The sequence below is a fragment of the Apteryx mantelli genome, chromosome 5, assembly GCF_036417845.1.
Source record: "Apteryx mantelli isolate bAptMan1 chromosome 5, bAptMan1.hap1, whole genome shotgun sequence".
In the NCBI taxonomy this organism is placed as follows: domain Eukaryota; kingdom Metazoa; phylum Chordata; class Aves; order Apterygiformes; family Apterygidae; genus Apteryx; species Apteryx mantelli.
Window position 1 is genome coordinate 51383429 of NC_089982.1, and position 25052 is coordinate 51408480.

General features: G+C 34.8%; 1 protein-coding gene and 1 long non-coding RNA gene across 4 annotated transcripts in view; one reads left to right on the forward strand and one right to left on the reverse strand.

Annotated features, from left to right (window-relative positions):
• On the reverse strand, window positions 1–24908 carry PDLIM3 (PDZ and LIM domain 3). 2 transcript variants are annotated; one of them, XM_013942119.2, is made up of 8 exons: window positions 24660–24908; window positions 18510–18661; window positions 16854–16938; window positions 10511–10698; window positions 6470–6733; window positions 3855–3982; window positions 2595–2706; window positions 1–1738 (listed from the first exon to the last, which is right to left on the reverse strand). In XM_013942119.2, exons 1-8 carry the CDS (start codon window positions 24750–24752, stop codon window positions 1549–1551), a joined length of 1212 nt encoding a protein of 403 aa, XP_013797573.1. In that variant the 5' UTR covers window positions 24753–24908; the 3' UTR covers window positions 1–1548. The 2 variants fall into 2 exon arrangements, with proteins under 2 accessions (XP_013797573.1, XP_013797572.1); XM_013942118.2 differs by lacking the exon at window positions 6470–6733 and having other exon boundaries at window positions 24660–24907.
• LOC106484040 (uncharacterized) overlaps window positions 1–25052 on the forward strand; it is a 155827-nt gene that overhangs the window by 16831 nt on the left and 113944 nt on the right. The window lies entirely within an intron of this gene.

The window sequence follows — 25052 nt, forward strand, 5'->3', positions numbered from 1 at the left end:
TTAATCATATGTAGTAGATTTATTTTTACCTTCAGTCACTCCACAAAGAAATGAACATTAAGCAATTATTTTAAAACACCAGTGACATTTCAGGTTTGTAAAAATAGACATTATGTGCATTATGTGCATTCTCACCTTCAAAAGGATTTTCAGGTTTAGTTTATGGACTTTATCAGTAGAAAAATATAAATACTACATATAGCCTCCTTGATATTTGAGGAACAGAATTATGTCTGGTATCCAAAAATAATTCAGGAACTAACCTTTAAAAAGGTGCATCACTATATGCTTTTGTTATGCAGACATAAATTATAAATGCAGTGATACACACATTTTTAAAATGTCTTAATTCCGAAATAGTACTTTAACACAACTTGAAAGCTTTGACTGTGCAGACATTGCATTTCAGGTTTTGGGACACATCTGAATATTTAGAATAAATTTAAAGTATATACAGCTTCTTATTTTGGTTTCACTTTTTTCTTACATTTTAAGCTTCTTATATTGTAGAATGGGAAAAGAATGGGAAAAGAATGTAGGATTGTTTGCCACTGAAGTTCTTCATTTCTACTAGTACACTTGATATAAAATTTAGTAGATTTGCCCAAGTTTTAATTTACTGCCAGTAAAGATATTATGATGATATTTTCACATTGTTTCTATTATGAAAATTGAATGATGCAGAGGCAAAAAGTACCATTTTCTACAGAAAAGCTTTTAAATTTACTTTCATTCTTAATTTACAGTGAATTCCTATTAGAATAAATTCTTTCTTTTCCAAGAACAATGAATGTGTGTGTGTGCCTCAACAACTTTCTAAGTGAAGTGAAAGCTGATTTCATTGCAATTTGTGCTTTGCAAATCATTAAAAAAACATATTTTGCTTTTTACTAAGAAGTCTTTATTATATTAGCCGTTTTATTGTATCAATTGATATTAATTTCTTATTACATTTGTTGCATCAGAAAATTAAGTAAATAAAACCCCAAATCCAAAGCAAGGTAAACGAAATCTATATTTGGCACAATAATGATAATTGAATAACAGATGGTTGAAGCAGACATGACCAACTGGTTGTTTTGTACTCTTGTAAAATAGCTGCTTTTCTAATGATCTGTCAGGTGTCTTAATTTGGTAGGGCCCAGCCTGTAACACAGTGAGGCCTTTAATGGCTGTGATGTTTGCACAGATATATAATTTATGTTAACAATATTGTCTTCATTACGGTACTTATGTATGTACTATAATAATTATTTAAAACCTCAGCTGTTTCACTGTTTTAATCCAGTACAGCTGATATCAGGACTCTTTCAGTTAACACTCCATTGAATTATATTGTCATCTTTGAAGATAATACTTTAGCAGAATTTTACTGGTCTAATTATGCTACTGCTGGTTAATAGAGACTTCCATCTCACTCTGAATGCCATAAGAAAAGGTTTAAAAGCTACTACTTTGGATTCAGACTGAAGTCCTGACAGTGTATTGCTGTTCTAAGCTGTTAATGGCTTTTTGTGTGCATGCATATATTTGTGTGTTAATGTAAGACTAGCATTTTGGGTAAACAGTAACTGCTTCATATCCCTCTGGCGGTCTCATGCGAGCTCGTGCATGAGCCTCACAGTATAATTGTCCCTCCACAAAGAAGTAGCCCTTTTGTTTCAGGTTCAGATTGCAGTCAGAGCACACAAAACATTCTGGGTGCCGGTACTTATCACGTGCCTTCACCACTGTCCCTCTATTTGGAAACAACGAAAAGAAAAAAAAAATTAATAAAATCAAATGAATTTAAAGTGAGGAGAAACTAGAGTATGACAAAAAGTAAGTTCTAGGTATTTATGTTAAGGCCTTCAGGTTATTCATTTGGTGGTCTTGCCAACCACTACAAACATATTTTAAGGTTGGAAATTGATTTTGAATAAGTGAGATATAAAATGCCATAGAGATTATGACATAGACAGATCAGTAGTTCATTGGAAAGTCAGATCTTGGTTACAACACAGAAAGTACAGTCTAAAAAATCAAAAGGTGACAAAATGAGTTTAAAAAACACATTTCCTTACTGACTGTGGTCTGAGCTCTTTGTCTGTATTCTTTGGTGAAGTTGTCATTGAGATACAGCTGCCATTGAGATATAAATCTGATAGTTTCAAAGTAGGCTCAGAAAGCATCCTAGAAACTCTCACTAGATTGTGAGAAGGATACTTTATGCTATTAAGCAACTCTGAGAATCCATAAACTGCATATTATGTATTTATTACATATATTACAAATGTAGTGCAGGTAACGGCTGGTTTCATTTTCTGTGTGTTAATGACTGACTTGCAAAAGGTCCTAAGACATCTTAACTGAAGCTTTGATGATACATTATTGAAAATGACATATCTGTATTAAAAATGTCTAAGATATGGGTTAATGATTTGGGATTTAGAACAGATTAGATTAGAATTGTTCTAATATCTCTGTTCTCCAGAAGCATTTTTCTAATTGTGCAGACTGAGATCATCACTTGGAAAGCATTCCTGCAGTTTATGGTGGTGTTTGAGGACATGGCTTGAACCAGAGATTTTTATAACTAAAAAGAAGCAACTTACAGAATGCCATTCCCACATTTGTCACACAGTGGCACTTTCTGGACATTTGCTGTGCCAGTAGGTATCTTTGTTACAGGTGCTTTCACACTTCTTGTACCCGTGGGGCGTCCATCTGAGAACCAAAACATTCCCATTATGTACAGGTTATTATAAAAGCATCTGATGCAGTAAAATACTTTTTTTTTGAAATATCCACTTCTGGTTTTAGTTATAGGCTTTCACTTATATCAACTAACAATAAAGTTTCTCTGTGCAAGTTTAGTAGGCCAGATCCTGTGCCTTTGGAACTGGGAAGAAGATTGTGTAGCTGTAGCAAAAAAGCAGGTACACCAGTGATTGTAAATATAATGTTCTCCATGACCAATCTGCCTTCCTTTTTCACAGCTGCCTCGTGGGCATCCTCTAACTATCTGACAGTAGGTCTTGGCTATAACAAGAGAAGGAGGAGTTTTTGGTTTTAACACAGCACATCAGTCAAGATCTATTGTTGAAAAGTTTACTTATTTGTGTAACTAACCAGGCAATAAATTCTGATTACAGAAAGTTGTGCAATATATGTCAGATTAGTGACATGATATAAATATAACTTTATAGCAAAACTTAAGAAGAAAATGTCAAACAAAATCTCACAGTAATATATGTATAGATAAAAAGATGCATTTATCCTTTCTCTGGTAAATATTTGGATACAAAAATTAAAAATTTAAGTATCTACCTTTTAAGTTAATTTTGCTTATATTTTATTATTTATACTTACTATAAATGTAACAAACTTGTAGCCTTTAATAATGTTCCTAATTATTTTCAAAAACTCATAATTTGAAGGAACTGGGACTGTAAATGGTATTGTTGTCTTCAATTTTTATTTAGAATGGAGAGGAGTACGTGAAACTTATCTCAGGAGTTGGTTCAAATTTCTCTTTTCCTGGATGTGGAAAAAACTTTTTTCTTTTCTTGGTATCATGGTATCTGCAACTTGTTGCAAAAATGTTTAACATTCAGTTAAAATCAACTTTGTACATTAACAGCCTTAAAATCTGAGAAGAGATTTTGAAAATGTGATTAACACCCCCATTTTATTCCCACAGGACATTGCTAGCTATAAAAACAAGCGGAAAAATTGCTAGGAGGCTGGCATACTATCTATCATATTCAAAAAGACTTGGGCTTTCAGAATTTCATACAGCTCTTCTCTCTCCTGTTTTCTCCTCAGACTTCCTCTTCCCACAAACATACTAAAAATGCTTTGAACATAATCACCTTCTTCGGAGACTAAATTCTGGAGCACTTTAAAGGAGCCAGACTGGCGAGGTTGACTGGGCTCCTCCTGATTGGCGTGCAGCATCCTGTACACATCAGACTGAGGTATTGAGGTGGGAGCAGGGTCACTGCATCATAGGAAGGAAGAGCAGATAAAACAATTAACAAACATAACTTTAAAGCAGTAACTGTGTACCAGACACAGAATATGAATTCAGTAAACAAGACAATCAGTTCCTAGAACTACTGAAAGACACTTTTCTCCAACATAGCATTGCTTTGTGTAGTCCTCTCTTGATTAAATGCACTGAAAAGGTAGCTGTGGAATTCTAACAAAGAATAAACGTACAAACTCAAGACAGTATTTCCATAATTACTGTTCTAGCTCTAATGGCAACGGGAAATAGGCCAGTACCTGTGTTAAACCTCAAAGCAGTTGTATTCTTGTGATCAGCTGCTCTTTTGTGTGGTATTCAAAAATCCATTTTCACGGCAGTTGGCCTCAACAACATTGTTAAAATCATAGCTCATAACTTTAGATAGAATCAGCCAAAACCTAAAGAAACAAATCTTTCGGGAGAGTATCATGATGTCGAGGTGTTCTCACCTTTCTAAGTTGGTTCAATCACTAGTTAATATAGTGATTACCTGACTAAGATAGTTGGTACTTATTTGACTTAAGAGTTAATGGCTGAATTCCCATTGACTCATGAGCCTAAGCTTTTACCAAGAATATTTCATGGTACATTAAACTGTGTTAAATGTTCTAAATTAATCATGATAACTAACATTTTAAGTAGTTGAGAGGAAGAGCAGATGACTACATGTGCTGGCAGAAATTAGTCTGAACACATACCATCTGTAAACTTCTAACTGCCACTGGAACTAATTAGAAAGGTCAAAATATACGTCAGTGAAGTCTCTTACCCCCACTGATACCTAGGTAAATGTTCAGTATGAATTTCTTGTAACAACCGGCCTCCTAGCATCTGTTGAGCCTCAGGTAAATTTCTGCTGGAAATAAGCAACTAATTCCACAGGGGATCAGACTGGCTTTTGACTTACATAGTTTTGTTTGTTTTCCAGGGTAGCATCTAGACTAACATGACACAGTAATAGCATCAGGAGTTTGGCGGCTAGGTATTGACCCCTGTTGGTTACGTTGATTGTTTTTATCTTCATCCCTAACCAGATTTCTCTGAGCCATTTTTAAACTGGTGAAGAAAATACCATTTTCTTCTAGCATTACAAGCTTGTAATCTGTAGAAGTTTACTTTTTAAAATTCTCATCAATATCTTCCTAAAAATTAAACTAGCAAGTGATATAAAATTATATACAAAATACAAAAAAACTTACTGGACAGGGTTTGAGATAACATTTCTAAATTCATAAATAATGAAGAGGAGTCCGAAAACAAAAGAGACATTTCAGAGCTGTATAGAGAGTCAATTCTGAAACTGGGAATGTCACAGGTGTTTGTGAAATCTGATTACTCTGGGCTTAATCCTTTATTTCAGAATAAAGAAAAAGCAAGTTGTCTTTTTTCTTTTCTCTTTAATTTTTATGATTGAGAATAAATAATCACACAATAGAGTAATATAATCACTCTGCAAAGACTGCATGAAGTTCAGTATTGTTTTCATGAGCTCAGCATAAACTTAAGTACTTCAATATAAGTATGATTTTTATGGTTAGTAACAGACCAAATCTGCAAGGTGCTGAAGAAGGCTCACTGGTGCCAATGATTAATACTTCTTATTTAAAATATTAGTAATTAGTTTGAGTTTATAACATACATATTATAAATTATTAACTTAAATACTGTTGTAAAACGGAAAGATAAGTTGCTGTGATACAAAAGTTAAGAAAAAGGAATGTGAATGGTGAATGGTGCTTTGAAAAAAAAGGAATAGAGCTTTAGAATTTTCTTTTGTCTAATCTTCCTCTTTATCCACACAAGGTTCCTACCTGACTTTTAGTTATTGCAATGGATAAAATTTGTAAATCAGCTTTTGACCATTACAGAGATCAATTAGTAGGCCTAGAAAGTGAATTCTGGCTCCTTTTGGATAAGAACTAATGTTGTGGAATGAGTTGTCCTGGATGAGAGTTAAATAAGTAACTAGAATACTATTAACATCTACAAGATTTCCAGAGATTCGTAGCTTATATTTCAACAGTTCAAATCAGTTAGAGTTAATGCTATTATTTTTATTAATATTTAATAATAATAAATCATTAAATGGTTGTTAAATAATTATTGCTTGTGAGAACAATAATAAATAGTTGTGAATTTTAGGGGGAATCAGAGTCTTGATTTGGAGTGGTCAGTCAGCTAACAATCCAAATAGTATCATTGGCTTTTATTATTAGCTACAAATACAAGATTATTTCATATGAAATATTTATTGGTAAATACTGAAAGATTCCTTTAACACTTTGAGTTAAAATATCATGAATTACTTGTATTTTAATGAAAACGATAAATGATTTAACTTCTCTTTAACCCTTTTATACATTATCCTAGAAACAGTGTAATATTATTAAAGCTCATGAATTTCCGTATGTTCTAAATTTGCATATTCATAACTGTTAAACATACTGCTCTAATTACCTCAATTTGGGTGTTTCCCCCAGAGCTGTAGAAACTTGGCCTTGCAGTGTTTCCATGATATTGTCATCTGAGTACAACTGCATAGGTGTATTAAACTGAGCGTGTACAATCTTGACACCAGGAAGTTCCATTTCCAAGGGAATGTTAGGGGCCATCTTAGATACTGCTTTCAACTCGGTAGGGCAGATAGAGCTAACAGTGCTAATTGAAGAGGGAGTGCTGCGTCCACTGCCACAGTCAATCCCCGAAGGAGTGCTGCATCCACTGGGTTAATAGCCAGATTACAGAGAGGTGTGCAATGCATACCAGATTATACAGAAGAAAGACAAAAGTAAAGGAATATGGTGATGTTAACAAGGTTGAAAACATAAACTATAAAAAATATAAAAAGCAAAAGTATGTGTATTCACTGAAAAGTATTTTCTTGTAAAAAGTGTCAGTGTCAATTATAAAGCATTCCTTAAAATTCTGGTATATATTTTATGTAAAGACAATTCAGAAGAGAATATTACTTTGCATTTTTAGTGCTGGATTTTATTGGAGAGTTAATTAAGCCTCTCCAAAGCTCTTTGTTTTTGATGAGTAATTCTTAACATCTACAAATGGGAAAAATAAGTTTATGTGAGTTGTCCACATCAGTGACAGAATAAACACATGCAGTATTGGAATTCTAAACACATTGTTCCAGTCCTGTACATAACAAGCCATCTCAGTCCATAGTTGAAGAGGCTTCTAAAAAGTAGTGGAAAATAATGACTGTGACTTTTCCTAGATTTCCTTAAAGTCTACAATGAAGTATTTATTAATCTTTAAAAGATAGTTTAACAATATACTTAGAATTTTTTAAGTATTTGTTGAATTTTTAAAGAAGAAAAATTGTTAGAATAACCAGTCATACTTTTGCATTTCTAAATTATAGTGTTTCCAATAGAATGTAAAGTGGCCCTTCACAAGAACAGTGAGTATAATCAGAGAACTCATTTTGGTCAGACCTTTTTCAAGGACTTTTGAAGTTGATTTTTCAATATTTTAAGTATTTTATATATAATAAAAAGGATGTACCATTTTAGAGAAATATTAATGTTACCCTACATACTGAAGTAAAATTGCTACACACCAAGTTGACATCTCTGAAAAAGGACTAATAAGATAATGTCGTGACCATTTTGAACACTTGACTGTTTTCTCCACAGCACCTCAGAGGCTTTCTTTGTTCAGGGATATTTATTTCCTGTTACTGTGTAACAGTGCATAAAGCAGGCTTTACACGGTCATCAGTTACCATTTATGTGATATTCAGAGGTACAGGATGATATATGACTTTGTCTTTTTGCTCCAACCTGCATATCATAGTTACAGTTGGTTCTTTCCAAGCTAAATGGTTCTGTGTAAACCAGGGAGAATACTGTATTACACAGTTTGATAATACAGTATGGTCACTGCCCAGTAGTCACTTTTGAGTGGAGAAGAAGACCCAAAGTTCTCTCTTTGATTCACTGGTGAATTTGTGCAGAACCACTTTCTCAAAAATGTAAAGGGAAATACATCCTCTACCATCAAAGACATATCAAAAGAAAGTTAATTCTAGAAAAGATAGGCAAGTCTTGATCATCACCCAGTGTAAACCAGCTAAAAAAACATCACAGGGGGCAATTTATAAGTTTACAGGCTTTTTTTTTAGGAAAATGAAGGCCACCTTTAGATCCTGCAGTAGAATAAGTTTTGTCAGTGCTGATAATGTTAGTAAATGGAAAATAATAGGAAAGGGCTAGAAAAGACATAACCATTGCAGTCAGCAGCCAAAGCAGTGTTAAAGCAGAGTAAACTTTAAATAAGATATAATAATATATAAAATATAATTGCCACATACTTTTGTCAGAATAAAATCTAAAATTGTTGCTAATGTCAAATCTGTTAGCTCAGTCCCGCTGTCCATAATCAAGTCTTCTTTTAGTGAAAGTTTATTTTGATTTGGCCTCAACTGTCCTACGGAGACATTTAGTCAAGATGGAGGTTTGTTTTTTACTGTGTTTAACAGAGGATATACAATGAGCCAAACAGGTGAAAAAGAAATTGAGAAGCAGTGTGACAACCATTGCTTTGTAAATGAAGCCATCTTCATTGGAGATTTTGGAATTCGTAAGTACAGACTTTTCCAATGTTAGAACACCTTACAAATTTTACCTAACTAAGGTTCTAAAAGTTGCTGCACTTCTGTCAGGTTAATTTTTGCAGTTTTTTCCCATCAGCCATTCTGGAAAATGACCATTTGCTTACATATTCTCACTGAAAACACTGTGTACCTAAATGAGATTTCTGAATTAGGGGATTAGGCTCTGATCTACCCATTGGAACCTCCATAATCAGATTAGGTATCTGTAAATGGTACATAATGGTCCAAAAGTCAGGTTAGGTACACGTAATTGCTACCCAAAGTTAGAGGACATGTACGTTTGCTAAGGACTGTGTTGTCATTTATTATGTATCATAATCAGGCCACAAGGAGATACAGGTGCTGTTTCTCCACTGAGGCAGTATTCTACGCTGTTAGTTCTTGTTAATGGATGGGGACCCTATCCAGCTGTTACAGTTTCTTCTTTATCACACAGTTGGTTGAAAAATTTAACACATCTCACAAAAACTGATACTTTGTATGAGATTGTCCATTGTACACCAAAATCAATTATCATCCTGATTTTTTGGTCTAGTTTATCAGATTTAAATTAGCGTAACTGAACTTCAGACATTTGTAATCTTCAGAATGACATACAGAGCACTAAATCCCCTGTTAAAAACTGTAACTGCTAGAAAGGATAAAGGATAGCATCATAATATATTGGATCACTCAGGCACTGTTGAGCTTGCTTGCCTTTTTAGCCACAGAGGTTACATTGTTTTCCCCTCTGTATCTAAGACTGTAAAAATAATACAAAGTTAGGCATTTCACCCCCAGTTATGATAGAGGAAAATTACACTAAAAAAATGGACATAAGTATGTAAGGTTTTCTGTATTTGAGAGCTTTACAGGTCTGTGGCATCAGCTGGTACTCCTATTTTAGAGCTGCATCAGATTGCCTTCTGAATAGAAGAGTCTGCTGAAGAGTAAACTTTACAACCTCTGCATGGTCAGATGATAACTGATATAACTTTTTATTTAGCAAATTAACAAATTACTTATATTCCCATTTGGACAGAAGAATTTCATAGCTCCGTAGTTTTGTAAATATGCAATATCCTGTGCTGCACTGTACTGTAAAATGAATCAAGTACAGTTATTTCAGACTTGTATCAATATAAATGAGGTAAGAATCTGGACCTGCTTTCTTTTGGAAATAGAATTTTGAATTTCAAGCCTGAACTCTGCAAGTCAACAATTTTATTTATTAGGACTTCAGCATTAGGTTATATAGTACTATAAGCTAATTTCAAATGCATCAGTATTCTTTATTAATGTGAATTGTGAGTATCCATTAAAAAATAACACCATGCATCCAAATCCAGCACAGCACTCAGAGTTTATAACCTGCTTCGGCCTGAGACTATGAAAGGTTTGGGCCGAATATTATGCTTGTGTTCAAAGTAGTTCATATCCTGTAAAGAAAAGAGGGTTAAAATAACTTTCTTCAGCCTATAAATGCTTATTTCTAGATAAAAAGTAGCTTACAAATTCTGAAAATAGTAACCATGAAGTAACCATGTTTATTTTGTACATTCCTGGTACTCAAAATATAGCCACTTTGGTATTCAGAGACTTTGAGAGTATGGGAGTGTTACTTTGCCTGTAAGAGGGAAGGATGGAAGGTAGTGTTGCAGCCTAATTCAGAGAGCAAATTTTAGCTACCTGCAGAATTGCTACTACAGAGCTGAATGTATAGTTTTCAGTGTTGGAAAAAATTTCTTCATTTATCACCAGTTTTTGGAGAATCAATAAGCTCCTGATTATCAGAAAACAAAACAGCAAGAGCTGGACTTTTTAATTGAAAACAAAATAGTGATATTACCACAAATGACCGTGTAATATAAGTAAATGCCAGTACTCACTTGTGAGATGAGTTAGGAATGAGACCCCTCAGTTGTCCATGAAGCGCATCTTGTATATTGCCAGATGAATACAGCCCAATTGGAGAATTATAGGAGGAGCTCACTACCTGTCTTTTGTCATCAATATTTGCTGCTGCAACAAAAGGCTGGGCCCTTCTGTTGTGAGCTGTACCAATAGGCTTGAATTCCTGTACATAATAGGCAGACAAAATACACAAAGCTACAATGCACACCAAAGCTAGTAATGAGTAAAACTGACAACATCAGTATTGTTAATCTCTGCATTTTTTACTGTTGCAACTTTGTTATTTTTTAACTGGTGCAAGCATACTATACTTTTCCATGAGTTTTCAGTATGCTACATAAGCCATATGCATTCAGAGATTATTATTTTTCTGCCTCAGGACAAACAAAAGGCATTCCGTACTTGTAAACGGTGTGAAATTTTAGCAATTTAGCAAGAAATTTAAGGGATGAATACTATAGGAACCTGTTGTATCGTCCTCTAGATTTTATATTGTTTACTTTATTCTTTTAGAAGCATTTCACATATAGTTAGCTTAATTGCTTCCCGTTATGGTTAATCCCTGGTTTCTGCTTTTTTTGTCTCACATTGGTGGAGGGAATCACAAAAATACAGAGATTTTATTGTAAATGTGTCTTGTAGGAAGCCATCATTTTTAACCCTTCTTTTAGCAGAAGTAGTCTTGAATCGACTTCAAATTGATGACATCCTTCTGAATTGATTCGGTACTTTGAGGCTTACCTATGCATCAAAAATTGTGATGCTGCATAATTCAAAGACAATATCAAATCATTATAAATAAATAAAATCCAGAAATGGGTAAGTGGGAAATCGTTCTGCCTATGTTGGCTTTTTTCTGGATTACAGTTTTATTTATTATTGGCCCAGATCATTGCCTCCAGTTGTGGAATGCATAGGGATAAGATCTGGAACCAAAATCTCCGATGACCTTTCAGATAACTTCCTATGTTCTTCAGTGGTGATGGGCAAGGGATGATAAAGACCATTGACTGTGTAAAAATATGCTTACTTGTGTTGTGTGCATTTAGTACAGACTTCTGACTCTTTGTCAGCTAAGGTCCATCACTAATCCACAGCAGTACAGCTTTTGGGGAGAACAGTACTATCATCTGCTGAGGGTTTTTTGTGTTTCTTATAGTGGGTGAAGAAGGTTTGCTGCTGTAGTCCATCACCTTTTCCTGGTGTCCTCCAGTGTTCTTTGGAGACAGTGCTTAGAAAGCTCTTGAGCTCCTATGCTTATGGAATGAAAAGCTCTGGTTCCTAACAAAGATTTCTAATATTTGAATGGGTCTCTTCCTTTGAGACTGGAAGTGGCCATGGTAAAATAGCACAGGTAATTAGTGCTTTAGTAGAAATAGCTTACTACTCTGATTATGGCTTTGTTTTTGAGATGCATGTCTACCCTTGTGCTTAGATTCACTGTAAGTTTTAGGCCATCTGACAGCAAATTTGCAACAGATGAAATGTGAAGTGAGTACAGACCTTTCACACCTGCTAAGTATTTTCTTGTTCCTAAATTTTCAGAGCAAATCTTTGCTAGAAATTTTGCGAAGTGTGATTGGTATAATAGAGATACTTCTATAATACTATAAACCATTTCTGTATTTATGTTTAAGTTCCACGGTGTCATATGGCCTATGGAGAATCTAAGTTCTGATTCTGCTAACTGATTTTTATTTCAAATTGTAGAAGCTTGTATCTTGGGTGCTAGAGCTTTTTGCTTAATCACTGTGTACAGATTAGGTTGCCTGATGTTTGCTATTACATATTTTTATTGGTGACACAGCCAGTATCTTCAGCTTTGAAATTATTCAAGTGCAATTGTGATCTTTCACTTATGTCTTGCAAGCTATACAAACTCTTCTCTTCATTCTGCTAAACAAAACTTTATTTAAAATTGCTTTTGAAGCAGGAATCCATCTTTTAGATTGCCCTGACCTTTAAGAATGTAGAAAAAAATTCCAGTTGAAATAAATACAACTATTAGCAAAAAATGAAATATAAATTTGAATACTCAGATCCACAGAATAAATCAAGATAATAAGAGCACATTAGACAAATGTGGACACATTTTTGACATCTGCAGGTTTTTATTTATTCCTCAAAGCATTATTTCCTTTTTCAGACAATGTCAAGTCTCTGTTCAAAGTTTTGGTGAGCAATTTTCTTTTAAAAATTGTGAAATCCTAAATGTGAATTGTGCCTTATGCTTTCATTTAAAACAACAGTTTCAGAAATATTTTTACAAAGAGACCAAAAGAAAAGTCATGGTTATATAGGATGTGCAACCAGAAAACACAAACAGCAAAAGCAGTTCTACTAAATGGAAATGTTTAGCAGCAGTACACTAGAACAGAATACAGAAGCAGCAGTTGGATAAATGAGCACAAAGATTTTACTTGCAATCCTTTGTTTCTGTCTGGTAGAACTGGGTTGCACTTGACAAAGTATATTAGTAAATGGAGGTAATTACTACAGTTTAGGATCATGTCTGCTTTATGAAAGATACTAACCTCAAAGTATTTTAAATTGATTTAAATTTGTGAGGTAAATGTATGATACAAAACAAACAAAAAACAACCTTGAACACTGTCATTTCATCCCCTTTTTATTTCTTGATGACAAATGAACAGCACAGAAGACGTGGCAACTTTACAATATAAAAGTTGTGAAACAAGAATTTGCAGGTAGTTAGACTTAAATTCCATTTTCTTTTTAACTCATCTGTTCATATAAAATGTCACTGACAGAACATACAGCGTCAAAAATAGTCCAGCTCTTGTGTTTATTGGATGTCATTGAATCAATGAAAATCCCTCCTTTAGTTCAAAAACTAAACAAGAACTGAATGCAGTTCAAATTCCCAATCAGGAACATTCAAGAATTACAGTATTTCATTTCTTAATATTTTTATAGCTGACTGGTGTCCTTTTTGCACGGCTAAATACATTTTACATTGATACAGATATCAGAAATAGAATGAATGTAGCCCCAATAGTCTGTAGGCAGCAGCCACCTGTAAATGAATCCAGCAAGGAGCACATGATGGTATTCACTGGGGATAACTGTCACGACAGTACACAGATGTTCACATTCTGGAGGTAGCACATCACTAAACAAGTCTGAATGCTGTTATGGAAGAGGGGGAAGGTCCTCAAATCTAAATCAGTGTACTTATGTTTCAAATCTTGATTGTAAGTAGTAATATACTATAAACTTATTTTTATAATAGAAATTATTTTTCTTTATATTTTTAAACTGGCCTATGTATATAATATATTTCCAAGGAAAGTTAATTGTCTTCCTTGACCAAAGATTTAGTCACACTGAACAAAAAAATCAAAGACTAAGATAGAAGGAAAAAAGAGATTCAGGAAGTTGTGGTGATCGAAACAAATACATTCATTTCAGATGAGGTTAAAAACAGATAGTAAATGAGAAAAAATTTACAGACCATAACATTGTTTTACACTGACAATACAGCATAGAGGTATAATCGAGGATTTTTAAAATAATTTTAATAACATAGAGTTTGTCATTTAGATGGATTTATTTTCTCTTCCTAATTATATTGAGATCCTTATTTTCTAAAGTGTTTTGATATATAATATGATGCATTAGTTACACTTCAAGCAGTTTATTATTTCCTATTATTTATCCATCGTACTGTAGTTTGCTAAAGACTAACAAAATTAGGTGGCTATTTTTTATGGGAGAATCCCAAAAGGTAGCTTTTAAGAGTGATTTTCAGTCTGCATTTACTGCTTCAAGTTATTTACTAGAATTACTGCCTCAGGTTTCATGTTTGAGTTCTTCCTGGAGGAAGAAAGTTAGAGCTTTCATCATCTTTGACACTTGCCTATATCAATCTCCAAATGACTTTCTGGGGCTGCTCAGTCTAATGCAAAAGCTTTCTTCTCTTAGAGGTTTAATGTTCAAGTTCCTTAGCTGGAACGAGGCACATTATTAGATGTTTACAAATTTTCACATAACCGCCTCTGAGCATCTGCAGAATAGTTTCTGTGCATTGATGTTAAGTATACATTGGCTAAATATTGATGCGCTGAACAATTTAAAACATGTTTTACTTTCATTTATAACTATCTTTTGATAGCTTGCAAACAGAAATTAGATACTTGCTAAGAAAGTTGTGTAAGTCTTTATCTATTATTTAGTTAGTTTCTAATATATTTTAAGTTACTAAATTCCCATTTTTTTCTAACCTTTGTGAAACTTACCTGAGTGAATTTTAAATCGTCTTATCTGGCAAGAATGAAAAATTTTGAGTATGTTTATATCATCTGTGACTTTTTGATAATGTTAATTATTATATAAATGGAGGAAATGCTTTTAATAGAACTCAGTGATTTTCCATTTCTGTGGACCAATCACTGAACGCAACATTTTTGGATGAAAGGGATTTAAGCTTGAAGTAATACTACACTGCTTTGGGATTTTTTCCACTTCCATTAGCTTCAGTGCCTTTATTTATTTTAGATACTGGAATTTTGGCTTCAGCAAACTCTAATGTGACTTAAACAGCACTGATTATAGTTCTGCTATAATTCATCATCTGAGGTTAAAGAAACTTTGATGCTGTACTGTTTTCAGTACTGGTACATACACCGTTGGGTTTCACGTGCTGTGGCTAAATATGCAGTAAAATCAAGTTTAAAATTCCAGCATTTTTAGAGAAAAAGCATATTTTTTCCAGATATAGATCAGAACGGTGGATATTCTTGGATGTAAGAATTTGGTTTGAATTGTAAATCATCCCTAGAATGGCTGGGCATATTTGTTTACAAGCATTGCTACCTTTCTGAAGACCTGTTATTATATATGTATATATCCAGTAATATAAAAATATTCAGTACTCCTCATTTCCTTATAGAGGAAAGAGGTGGACACACCAAAATGTAGAGATTGGCTATTTAATCTAGGAGAAGCTGTTTTTCTGATTGCCTAATGGAGACTTTTCAATAAGCTGCCAAATAGCACTTAAGAGTTCAATCTCATGATTTATTTTTAAGTAAGTGTTCTTTTCAGGAATGCAACTTTCATGCAAAGAGATTACTTGTTGTAAGTTATATATGTTATACATGCCTACGTTGTTTTCTCTACAGCTTTTGTAGTGAATTTGTCCACTTCCACTGCCATTTCTTCTATGTATATCCTAGCTATTCCACAAAACTAAGCATTTAAAATAGCTGTTTCATTTATACTATCTCTTACTGCTGAAGAGGCTGTGTATTTCCGCAGAAATTTGCCTTGTTGCTTATCAAAAAGATTTTTAGATTGGAAAGAAAAGATAGATTTGGAACACGGAAAAGCCATATTCCTGTTTGGGAGTGTATTTGTGAGAATGAAGTTGGTGGAATTATTGACTGCCTGGAGTTTGTTGAAAAAGTATCCTCTCTTAAATTTTTTCTACGATAGCATGTTAATCTACCACAGGATAAATACTTGAACATATTTGCTTCGATCCTGGCCTGCTAGCAGAATACTCTTTTTTCTCTCCCCACCACTCCTGAGAATACAGCAAATGTTCCTGGAAGTTCAAGAAGGAATGACGAAGGAGTAAAGCTCTAGTTGTAGTTAGTTAGCTAGCTTTGCCTGCTAACAGCATGGGGACTCCTGATGGCTTTGCGCAAGGGTCTTGGTGTGACTTTGGAGAGGTGGAATAGGGAGAAGAATTTAAATTGATTGGTTTTGCTTTGCTCATGTACAGGGACCAAACCTTTGCCATTCAAAAGTGGTTTGCCCACTGATCAGTACATGGGTTTGGTACAAATTTGTAACTTGCAGTTCTGTAGGGGAATGTAAAAACGTATGGAAGTAGAGTCAGCACTGGTGGAGCTCTGTTTAATTGACTTCCATCAAAAAGACTTCTGTGATGTTGTAGGCGCATAGCTTTGGTATTGGACATTTATTCCACTTTGAAAGACTTTCTAATACGAGGACGAACTCTCTAAAAGAGTTAAAGCAACTTAAACAATATTTGAATGAAAGGAGGTATTTTCTTTCCATAACAAAACTGTGTGATATGTCTAGTTTTAAAGAAAAATGAGAACGTATTGTGACTTGTTAGAATTTTGTTTCAGTGATAGCAAAAAATTAAAAACATCCAATCAGGTAAAATGATGCCCATATATATAAAATACATCTTATGACTCACATTAGCTTAAACTGGCGGATGGTGGATGAAATGCTATCCAAAGTTTTAATGACCATGAGTGAGATCATTTAGAGTGTAAAAAGACAAATTGAAATGGATAGTTAATTTATAAGAATTCATACCTGTGGTTCAGCTTCCAAATTTATCTTGAAGGGGTGTGCTTTGCCATCTTCTGACACTTGTGGGGACCATAATTTAGTTTCTGTCCTATAAAAAAAGACAGGCCAAAATTAAATAACTTTAATTCTTTAATAGTTGCAATAGTTGTGTAAAATAAAATGCAGTCTGAAAATTGGCAGTTTGTTCTATGCTTTTTTAATTTTTCACATAAAAATACTTTAACAATATATAATGTGTACTATATTTTATTAACAATATATAAAATGTGGGTTTTTTTAATGATGTATACTACGAACAACAGGAAATAATATATGAAGTTACTAATTACTCCTCAGGGTATTTTACAAAAATAAGTGAATAAATTAATAATAATACTAAACTACAACAACATGATTTTTTTTATGACCGTAACATCCATTTAAGGTCTGCTTTTCAAAGTAAGGGGAGTGCAATTCCTCTTATGTAAAGTGTATATGCAATTGTAAATAGAAGTTACACAGGTGATTCTTTGAGTTGAGTAACATCAGTTACAATTCTGTCTTTGTTGTCAGTGGGAAATATTGCAACTCATTTTAAAATAATGTAATATTAATATTAAATTTTAGTATAGTTTGTGCACAGTAGTAGTTTGTTATGTAAGTATCAATATTTAATATTTTAAAATATGCACATATTTCATATGCAGAATTACACTTACCTTATTTTGAAAATTTTGAAAATCTTTCCTGAGAGAGTTGCTAAATGACATATATCAACTTGCAATAGAACCTGGAATTAAATATAGAAATTTCTGAACCTGCTTCTGGGCTTGGTAACTAAATAATGCTCCTTTTGAGAAAAATACATCTTTATTTGGAAAGAAATACTGTGGTCAGTTGTAATAAAGTGCTACACCTCCCTGAGGGCCTCACGTCAGTCAGAGCTGTTTGATTCTTGGAACCAGCTGGGAGGTGTGCTAGGTGATTTTGATTAAAGGCTGAGCAAACTCAGTTAGGAGATGGGGTGATGGAGGCTGTTTCTTTTGGTGGCTTTAGTCAAGAGGAAGAAAAGCAAAAATATCTGGACTCCTGCAGTTTAAGTAAGAGATTTTTTTTTATATTGCTTTGCAAATCCTTTATTTGATGTAATGCATTGTTCCCATAGACAAGCACTTTAAAAAAAATCCTTGAAAGCCTGATGTGATGTTGTTTTCCTTAACTGGCAAGATATGCTAGTAGCTTTGTCTGTCATTGAGAACAGGAGGCTGTGGTAAGCACCTGGAGCTGAGGGAGCACTAGCAGAGAAGTAACTGAACAAGTGACAGCTAGTTGAGGGTTTTATTGTGTCACTTTCCAGCTGTTTATTTGACCAGAATTTGAAGGGCTGTTTGTTTACAGACAACAAATGTAGGGTTTGCGAAGTCAGTAGAAGCAGTAGGAGGTATGGTTAGCAGCTCAGCAAATGTAGTGAGTAGCCTGAGGAAAGCTGCTCTTGTTGTGTCTGAAGAAACATTCTAGGGACTCTTGCCTGATCTGGAGCTGGTGAGGTAAATCTGGATGCTTGTTATTTTAAAGGTTTTGTAGAGTTCTCTAAACCATTTTGAATAGTTACTTTGCATAATCACTTAGTTGGGTCATATCCTCTTTCAGTAGTAAGCAGACATGTACATATATACATACCTCTCAATTTTCAAACAAAGCTGATGTACAGCTGCTTTAATTTTCTCCTGGGCATCATTATGCGTCATGTTCTCTGTGCTTTGGCCATCAATAGCCACAATAGTATCACCAGGGCACAGGTTGGCAGCTGAAGCCTTGCTTCCAGGTGTAATCTGGGAAAAAAAAAAGTCAAATTTAACTTCTTAAGCACCATACATACATACATAAAAACTGGTAGAGAAAATAAACTTCACCAGGCTTCCCTGTTTTCTATTGGATTGTGGGGGAAAATGGGACTGTAAACAACTATGACTACTCACAAGAACCTGAATTCTTAATTCTGCTAGTCCCTCTATAGTTCAGTTGTCAGCTCACCATTTAAATGCTTTGTACATCATAACCTCAAACTACCGTAGATGAAAATTGTCTTTATGCTTCTGCATTAAATAGTTTATGCCTCTATTTTCTGTATTTACTGTAGCTTGTCTTTGAATTTTCCTTCCTAGCCTCTATTGTATAATTTACTTGAAAAAAGCAGTTAAGTTCTCCCTTACAACTTCAGACAATAACAGAATAGCATATATTGGGCAGTTATACTACTAAATGTTCAGGTGCATGATGTGCCATTGACTGCGTAAAATAGAAAGCTACTTGCGATCTTACCACACTTAAGGGAAATACAACAGCAGTTAGTGTATTCCCTGTTATTCTGGCCTCTCATGTTGTATTTATAGGTAATAGCTATGCTAATAATACCAAACTTACATTTTTCTCTTTACAAGTGTTTATTCCAGATCCTGAACTCCTTAAAGTGCTTAGCTTTAGTCCCATTGCATTTATGTAACAGAGACTCTGATCCTTCAAGGTGGTCTATGCAGAGCCATTCAAATACCTCATGGAAACATAATGAAGACAGTGACATTCACAGAAACAGCCCTAAGCTTATTGCTCTGTGCTTTTTTTTTTTTTTTTTAATCTTGTTGATCATCTGCTACGTCATAGTTAAAATAATTGAAATGAAACATTCTTTCTGTTCTAAAATAACCACTGTAGAGAGCCCACGATCTTGGATGCTACTTAAGCATATTCTAGAAATCTTTACTTGGCAGCATGTGACTTCTTGTACCATCATGTCATTTAAACAGGTCTTTGGTCACTGAGTGGGATTCAGGTCCCTTAATATAGGCACCTATTGGCGTTTTAGGTGACCTTGGGTATCCAAGAAGACAACATGAAATTGATGGACGTAGCACAGGAACTTCTGGAATTCAGCCTGTCTGGAACAGCAGACCAGAGGGGGACAGGCTGGTGCATCTAAAAATAATGCTAACTGCTTATGTTTAAGCAAATGAATCCCAATGTAAAGTATCAACATGTGAATACAGTCTTACAAGAGCAGCACTTTTATACCAAAATAAACCCATCTGTGCCATGTGTGAAGTAAAAAAGCTATGGGAGAGAACTCATTTTACTGTGGGTTCTGTGAAAGTCAAAGCAAGTACTGAGTGATTAAAAGCAATAAAGTGTTTCAGAGGACTGGAAAACATCATATGGAGATGTTCTTCAGTTCTGGTGTTTTCTCCATCTTCCAGTAGAGGAAGAGACTAAGCTGCCCAATGTGCCTCCAGTATGTTCTGAACCCCAGCTATGCTGAATCAAGTAGTCTGTATTGCCTGTGCAAGTGACAATACTGACTGTCAGCATAAAAATTGGATAGAAATATTCTTTTTGATGTGTATCGTGCTATATTAGCATTGGAACTGGCAAAAATCAGTGAAATAGAGTTTCTACTCTTTCCAGCTGTCCACCTCTTCTATATAGGTCTGAATGCTCAAAGAACTTACGGTTTGTTTTGTGTGATTTATTATTATTTTTTGCTTTCTAGCATATAAACTTATTTTTGATTTCTCTGTATCAAACTGCAGTACATGTGCTTTTATCAAGTCAGTTAGGCAAACTTTCCAAATCGGTACTTGTGGCCAGCTGTAGGTTTTTAGCCTCCCATTCACCAAAAGGATGAATAAAGTGTTAAGGTACCTGAATAACCAGTTTGAGTATGAGTCAGTGAAGTTGCTCATAAATTGTAAATCTGAAGTCTCTGAAATTGTCTGTTTTTCAAACTTTAACAGCTGCGAGTGTAAATGTGCTACACCAAGACCACTTACACAGTTGTAATAACAAAGGGGTAGAGTTACAATCATGCTTGTCACTTTAACCTGGAATGGCTCCTGATTTTGCCTAGCATGTTGTTTGTCATTTTGCATGTGCCTGCTGCAGTAGAAGTCCTGGCTTCTGAGTGCCTGTCTACTAATGCTCTAATACTCAAAATATAATGTGCAAAAATAGCCATGCTTGGTTCCTTCTCAAGTGTAAGCTTGCTTGAATAACCCTTATAAAGGTTAATCAGTATATAATGCTTTTTACGTGGCACAACAAATGATCTGCTATATCTGTGGCATACTGCAGCAATGTACTGAGATACGACCCTGACTCATAAAGCATCTGACTAACGAGGTCAGTATCCCTGCAGCTATGCTGCTAGTAGAACCTAAATTGCTCTGTGTTGCTGGTGATAATGCATGATTCCTTAGATTTTCTTATTCTTACCATGTTGTCACTGGCTGCAGTGATGCTACTAAATGATTGGTTGGAAATATCATCATTTGGTGGCAGCAAAGAAGGAAAAGGGCAAGAATCTGTATTTTCCTACTCCTGAGCTGAATTGATTATTGTCAGGTTTCTGGGGCTTGTCTGTGGGGCCTTAACCTCTTGATGGAGGCGTTGAACCCTACTTGCCCATGCCTTCTGGGGTGCAGAACTATCTGCTCTAGTGCAGTCCTTTTCCCTCACCTACTCTTCCCAGGATACAGGAGCCTCTAATTACCCCATAATTCTGCAATGGCATTTTAATGGTGAGAGGTGCAATCTGGAGATCTGCCTCTAGGATAGGGTAGGAGGAGTATGGCAGAGTTTCAGCTCCTCTCTCTTCTTGGTGCATAGCAGAAAATCTTGGTAAGTAGCAAGACTGCGGCTTGAGGGGAGGGAAGTCGGACAAAATTACTGCAGGCCTACATCTTATAGAAAGGGACTAGGCTGTGCATTGCAAGACCACACAGTACCATGGGTATGATACTGGTATCACAGGTACCTCAATAATCTCAGTTTAAGTGTTTCTTGAGGAACTTATTGATGCATTAAATGTAAATTGTGAACACTTCAAATTGTGTTATGGCCCTGGTGTTTGCTCCCTGCCCATCCGTGCTTCCTGAGATAGATGTCCCATTGGTGCCTTCTGGGAATGTTAGCCTTTGTCTGCAAGGCACAGGGCTGTACGACATGTCTCTTGCTCCTGTATTGTAGGAATCTCAGGTTTGGATCAATACAAGGATATGTGTTGGGGGCAATGTCTGTTATGAAACTCTGAAGAATAACTCTCTTTATAGAGTGCATCTGTTTAAAAGATGTGTAAAACTTGTCATGCACAGTTTCATTAATATTTCAGGCTCTGCTTTTTTTTTTTTTTTTTTTTTTGGAAGAGAATTAAGAACATCTGCAGGGAAAGTGGCTAAACATAAAATTGGATTAATATAATACCTGCATTACAATCTGTAAAGACTTATATTGAAACAGAACTTGCAAATCTAGAGTTGGTAACAGATTTTACCATTCCCTCCAACCTCTATAAAATTTAATAGTTTCTATAGTGCTTTATTCAACATGACTTAAATTCTAGGATTGAATTAATCTAAACACCTAACCTAAAATGTTATCTTCTGTTCAGAATAGACTGAAATAATTCTGTTTCATTAAGACTAGGTTTTTGATCAGTCTCATTGCTGTAACTTCTTCGCAGTTATGTAAGGTTACAAAGATTTAAAGAAAAGTTTTCAGTATTTCTTATTAATTTGTTATTTCTGTGCCTAACAGAATCTAACTTAATATGTCTATTTTTAGTCCCCTCCTGTTCTTATCCTCCCAAGGATCATGATCTGTGGTTTTTGCATTTGTTTGAAACAGTCAAGAGTATTGCTTTGCTTGGGAAATCACAGATCCTTTTTTGAGATGACATCTGTTTTTTAGACAGGTGTATGATGATCCCTTGTTGTGTTGTCTATTTCTCGGACAACTCCTGGTAAAGGCTTTCTGTTGTTGAACAAGAGATACAGCTAACCAAACTTACACCTGTCCCATTATTTTACTCAAAAGGTGTTTAAAAACTTTTATTTATTGTTCTAATCGCTAAAAATATTTCTTGTCATGACAGTTAAGTCAAAAGTGGATGCATTGCTGGTGATACCTTTGACAAAAGGAAAGTCTAGGCCCCAAAAAGCAGAGCATATGAATCTTGCACCACCTCTTGGGAGCTACTGCATGAATGCTTATTAGGGTTTCTTCTGAGTGTTATTGCAGCAACAAAAATATTAATGTTAAATAAAGATTCTGTTAAATTTCCTGAGCTTGAACTAAGGAAACTTAAACTTGTCCTTTTTCATATAAATGCTTTATAATTTCATAGTTCTACTTGAAATGTGACTTATTTATTTATTTATTCAGCAGTACTGTAATTTAGTAGAAGCCAGCTGTTTATGCCTTGAGGCATTTGGTAGGTATGAGTCAATTGCAAAATCACTTATTCTTTAGAAAGTTACATTTATGAGTAACATCCTTTGTTAGTGCAGTTTTAAACTTCATTGGACTTAATCTAAACACAGAGAAAATACAAAACAGACACTGCTAAAATATTTTTCGTTAGAGATAATGGAAACTATTTTTCCTTTGGAGGCCCATAAAAGGCAATGAAGGCCCCAAATCATCCAGAGTTTTTTTTTCTTCTTTACTCAATATTTTTTTGTCTCCTGTTTCTCCAAAGGTTTTGTTATGTCCTACTAATATTTGTCATGAAGTTACATAAAGCCAAATACTAGCATTCTATTTTATTTCTATTTACAATAATAGGTAAGTTCTGTTATGCTTATATGAATCGGGAGTAAATAATTGACTGAAATTAATTTGTACTGCTATAATATGTGAAATGCTGGTGCTTAACCAGCTACAGACTCCTGTTTAGAAGCATTTGCTGCAAGGCATCACCAGTGGTATCCATCCTTCAAGACTCTTGACGTTTATTTAATACCAGACATACTGTATATATTGAGTCATAGTGCAGTGAGTTTTCTTTGTTTGGTTGTTTTTTTTCTTTTTTTTTTTTAATTTGGAAGATCATAAAACCCATACTCAGTATGTCAGTATGATTGAGGTACTCAAAAGCAGCAAAAATATAAGGAAAACTAATTCTAGCATCTGACGTGTTGAACACAATTTTCAAAATATACAAATTATCAAAATATGTATTCTGTCTTTTAGATAGATCTATGTTTGTAGATGCAGGGCAGCTGATAAAGTTTTGTGCACTGCATTCATCTAGTAACACTTTTCTTAAATAAATTGAGATTAATAGCTTAAAAACCACTGAAAAATGGAGGCTTGGATTCTCGCTGCCTTTTATTAGGGTGTAATGTAAATTGTCTGTTGCTGAATATGGCAGAAAATACTTAAGAACCATCTCCTCCATATTCAAGATTGGGTAACTTTTCTAATAGTTCACTGATTTAGCATTCATGATAGTGAAAATTTTTACTTATGTAAAAACAGGTGCTGTTGCCTTTGCTGACAATAAAGCAGCTCTTGATTTAGTTAAGTGACTGTCACATTAATCTTTGGAAGTTGGTGCGAAGAGTTTACCAAGTATAAACTTCCAGACATGAGGAGCAGCTGCAGAGTGGTCTTTTCTCCCAGTGACCACACAGGCTAGTCATAAAAATGATAAAAGTGGGGTCTGGCCTTTAATAGGCTCAAAACTTATTTTCTCATCTGAGTGCATGGGGAAATCGTGCTATCATGCCAGAGTTCTCCTAGCACTGAGGCACTGGATTTTAATTTTTGAAACATAAATAGAAATGCAGTTTAAACTCTTTGGCCAATAAAGTAATCCCACAAATATGTTACACAAAACTTAGAAACCTGTTAGCTTTCAGCTAAGTCCTCAAAACGAGCAACTCCTTGCTAATTTACTTAAGGCTTCATCTGCATCTCTGAACTCAAGGAAAGTAAAGGGCAAAAATCGAAATTAATAAATGTAATAAACAGAAAGGAAATGGAAAAGATACATACCCTGGTTATGATTAAGGGTTGGTTAAAATCTATTCCTCCTGAGAGCCTGAATCCCCAGGGTGCTGGTCCTTGGAGAATAACGTTTTGTGGCATTGTGCAGAGACTTTTTCTTGGTTACTGTTTCTTTTTCCTTAGGTCTGTATGAGGAGCTGAGCTGTAGGAGGAAGAGTGCTGTCAGCAGAGTGCCTGCTGGACAGGGCAGCAGACCTTTGATAACTTTAGGGAGTTTTACTCCTCTCACAGCTGCAGGCACTGCACTTTATCCCTGCTCTTTATGTGACGTCAGCCAGTCCCTCAGCTTCTCCACCCACGGGGGGGAGTATCAAACTCGGACAAATAAAGTCTGAATGCTGGAAAGTTTACAACAAATACATCAGCTTTATCTGCTGCTTC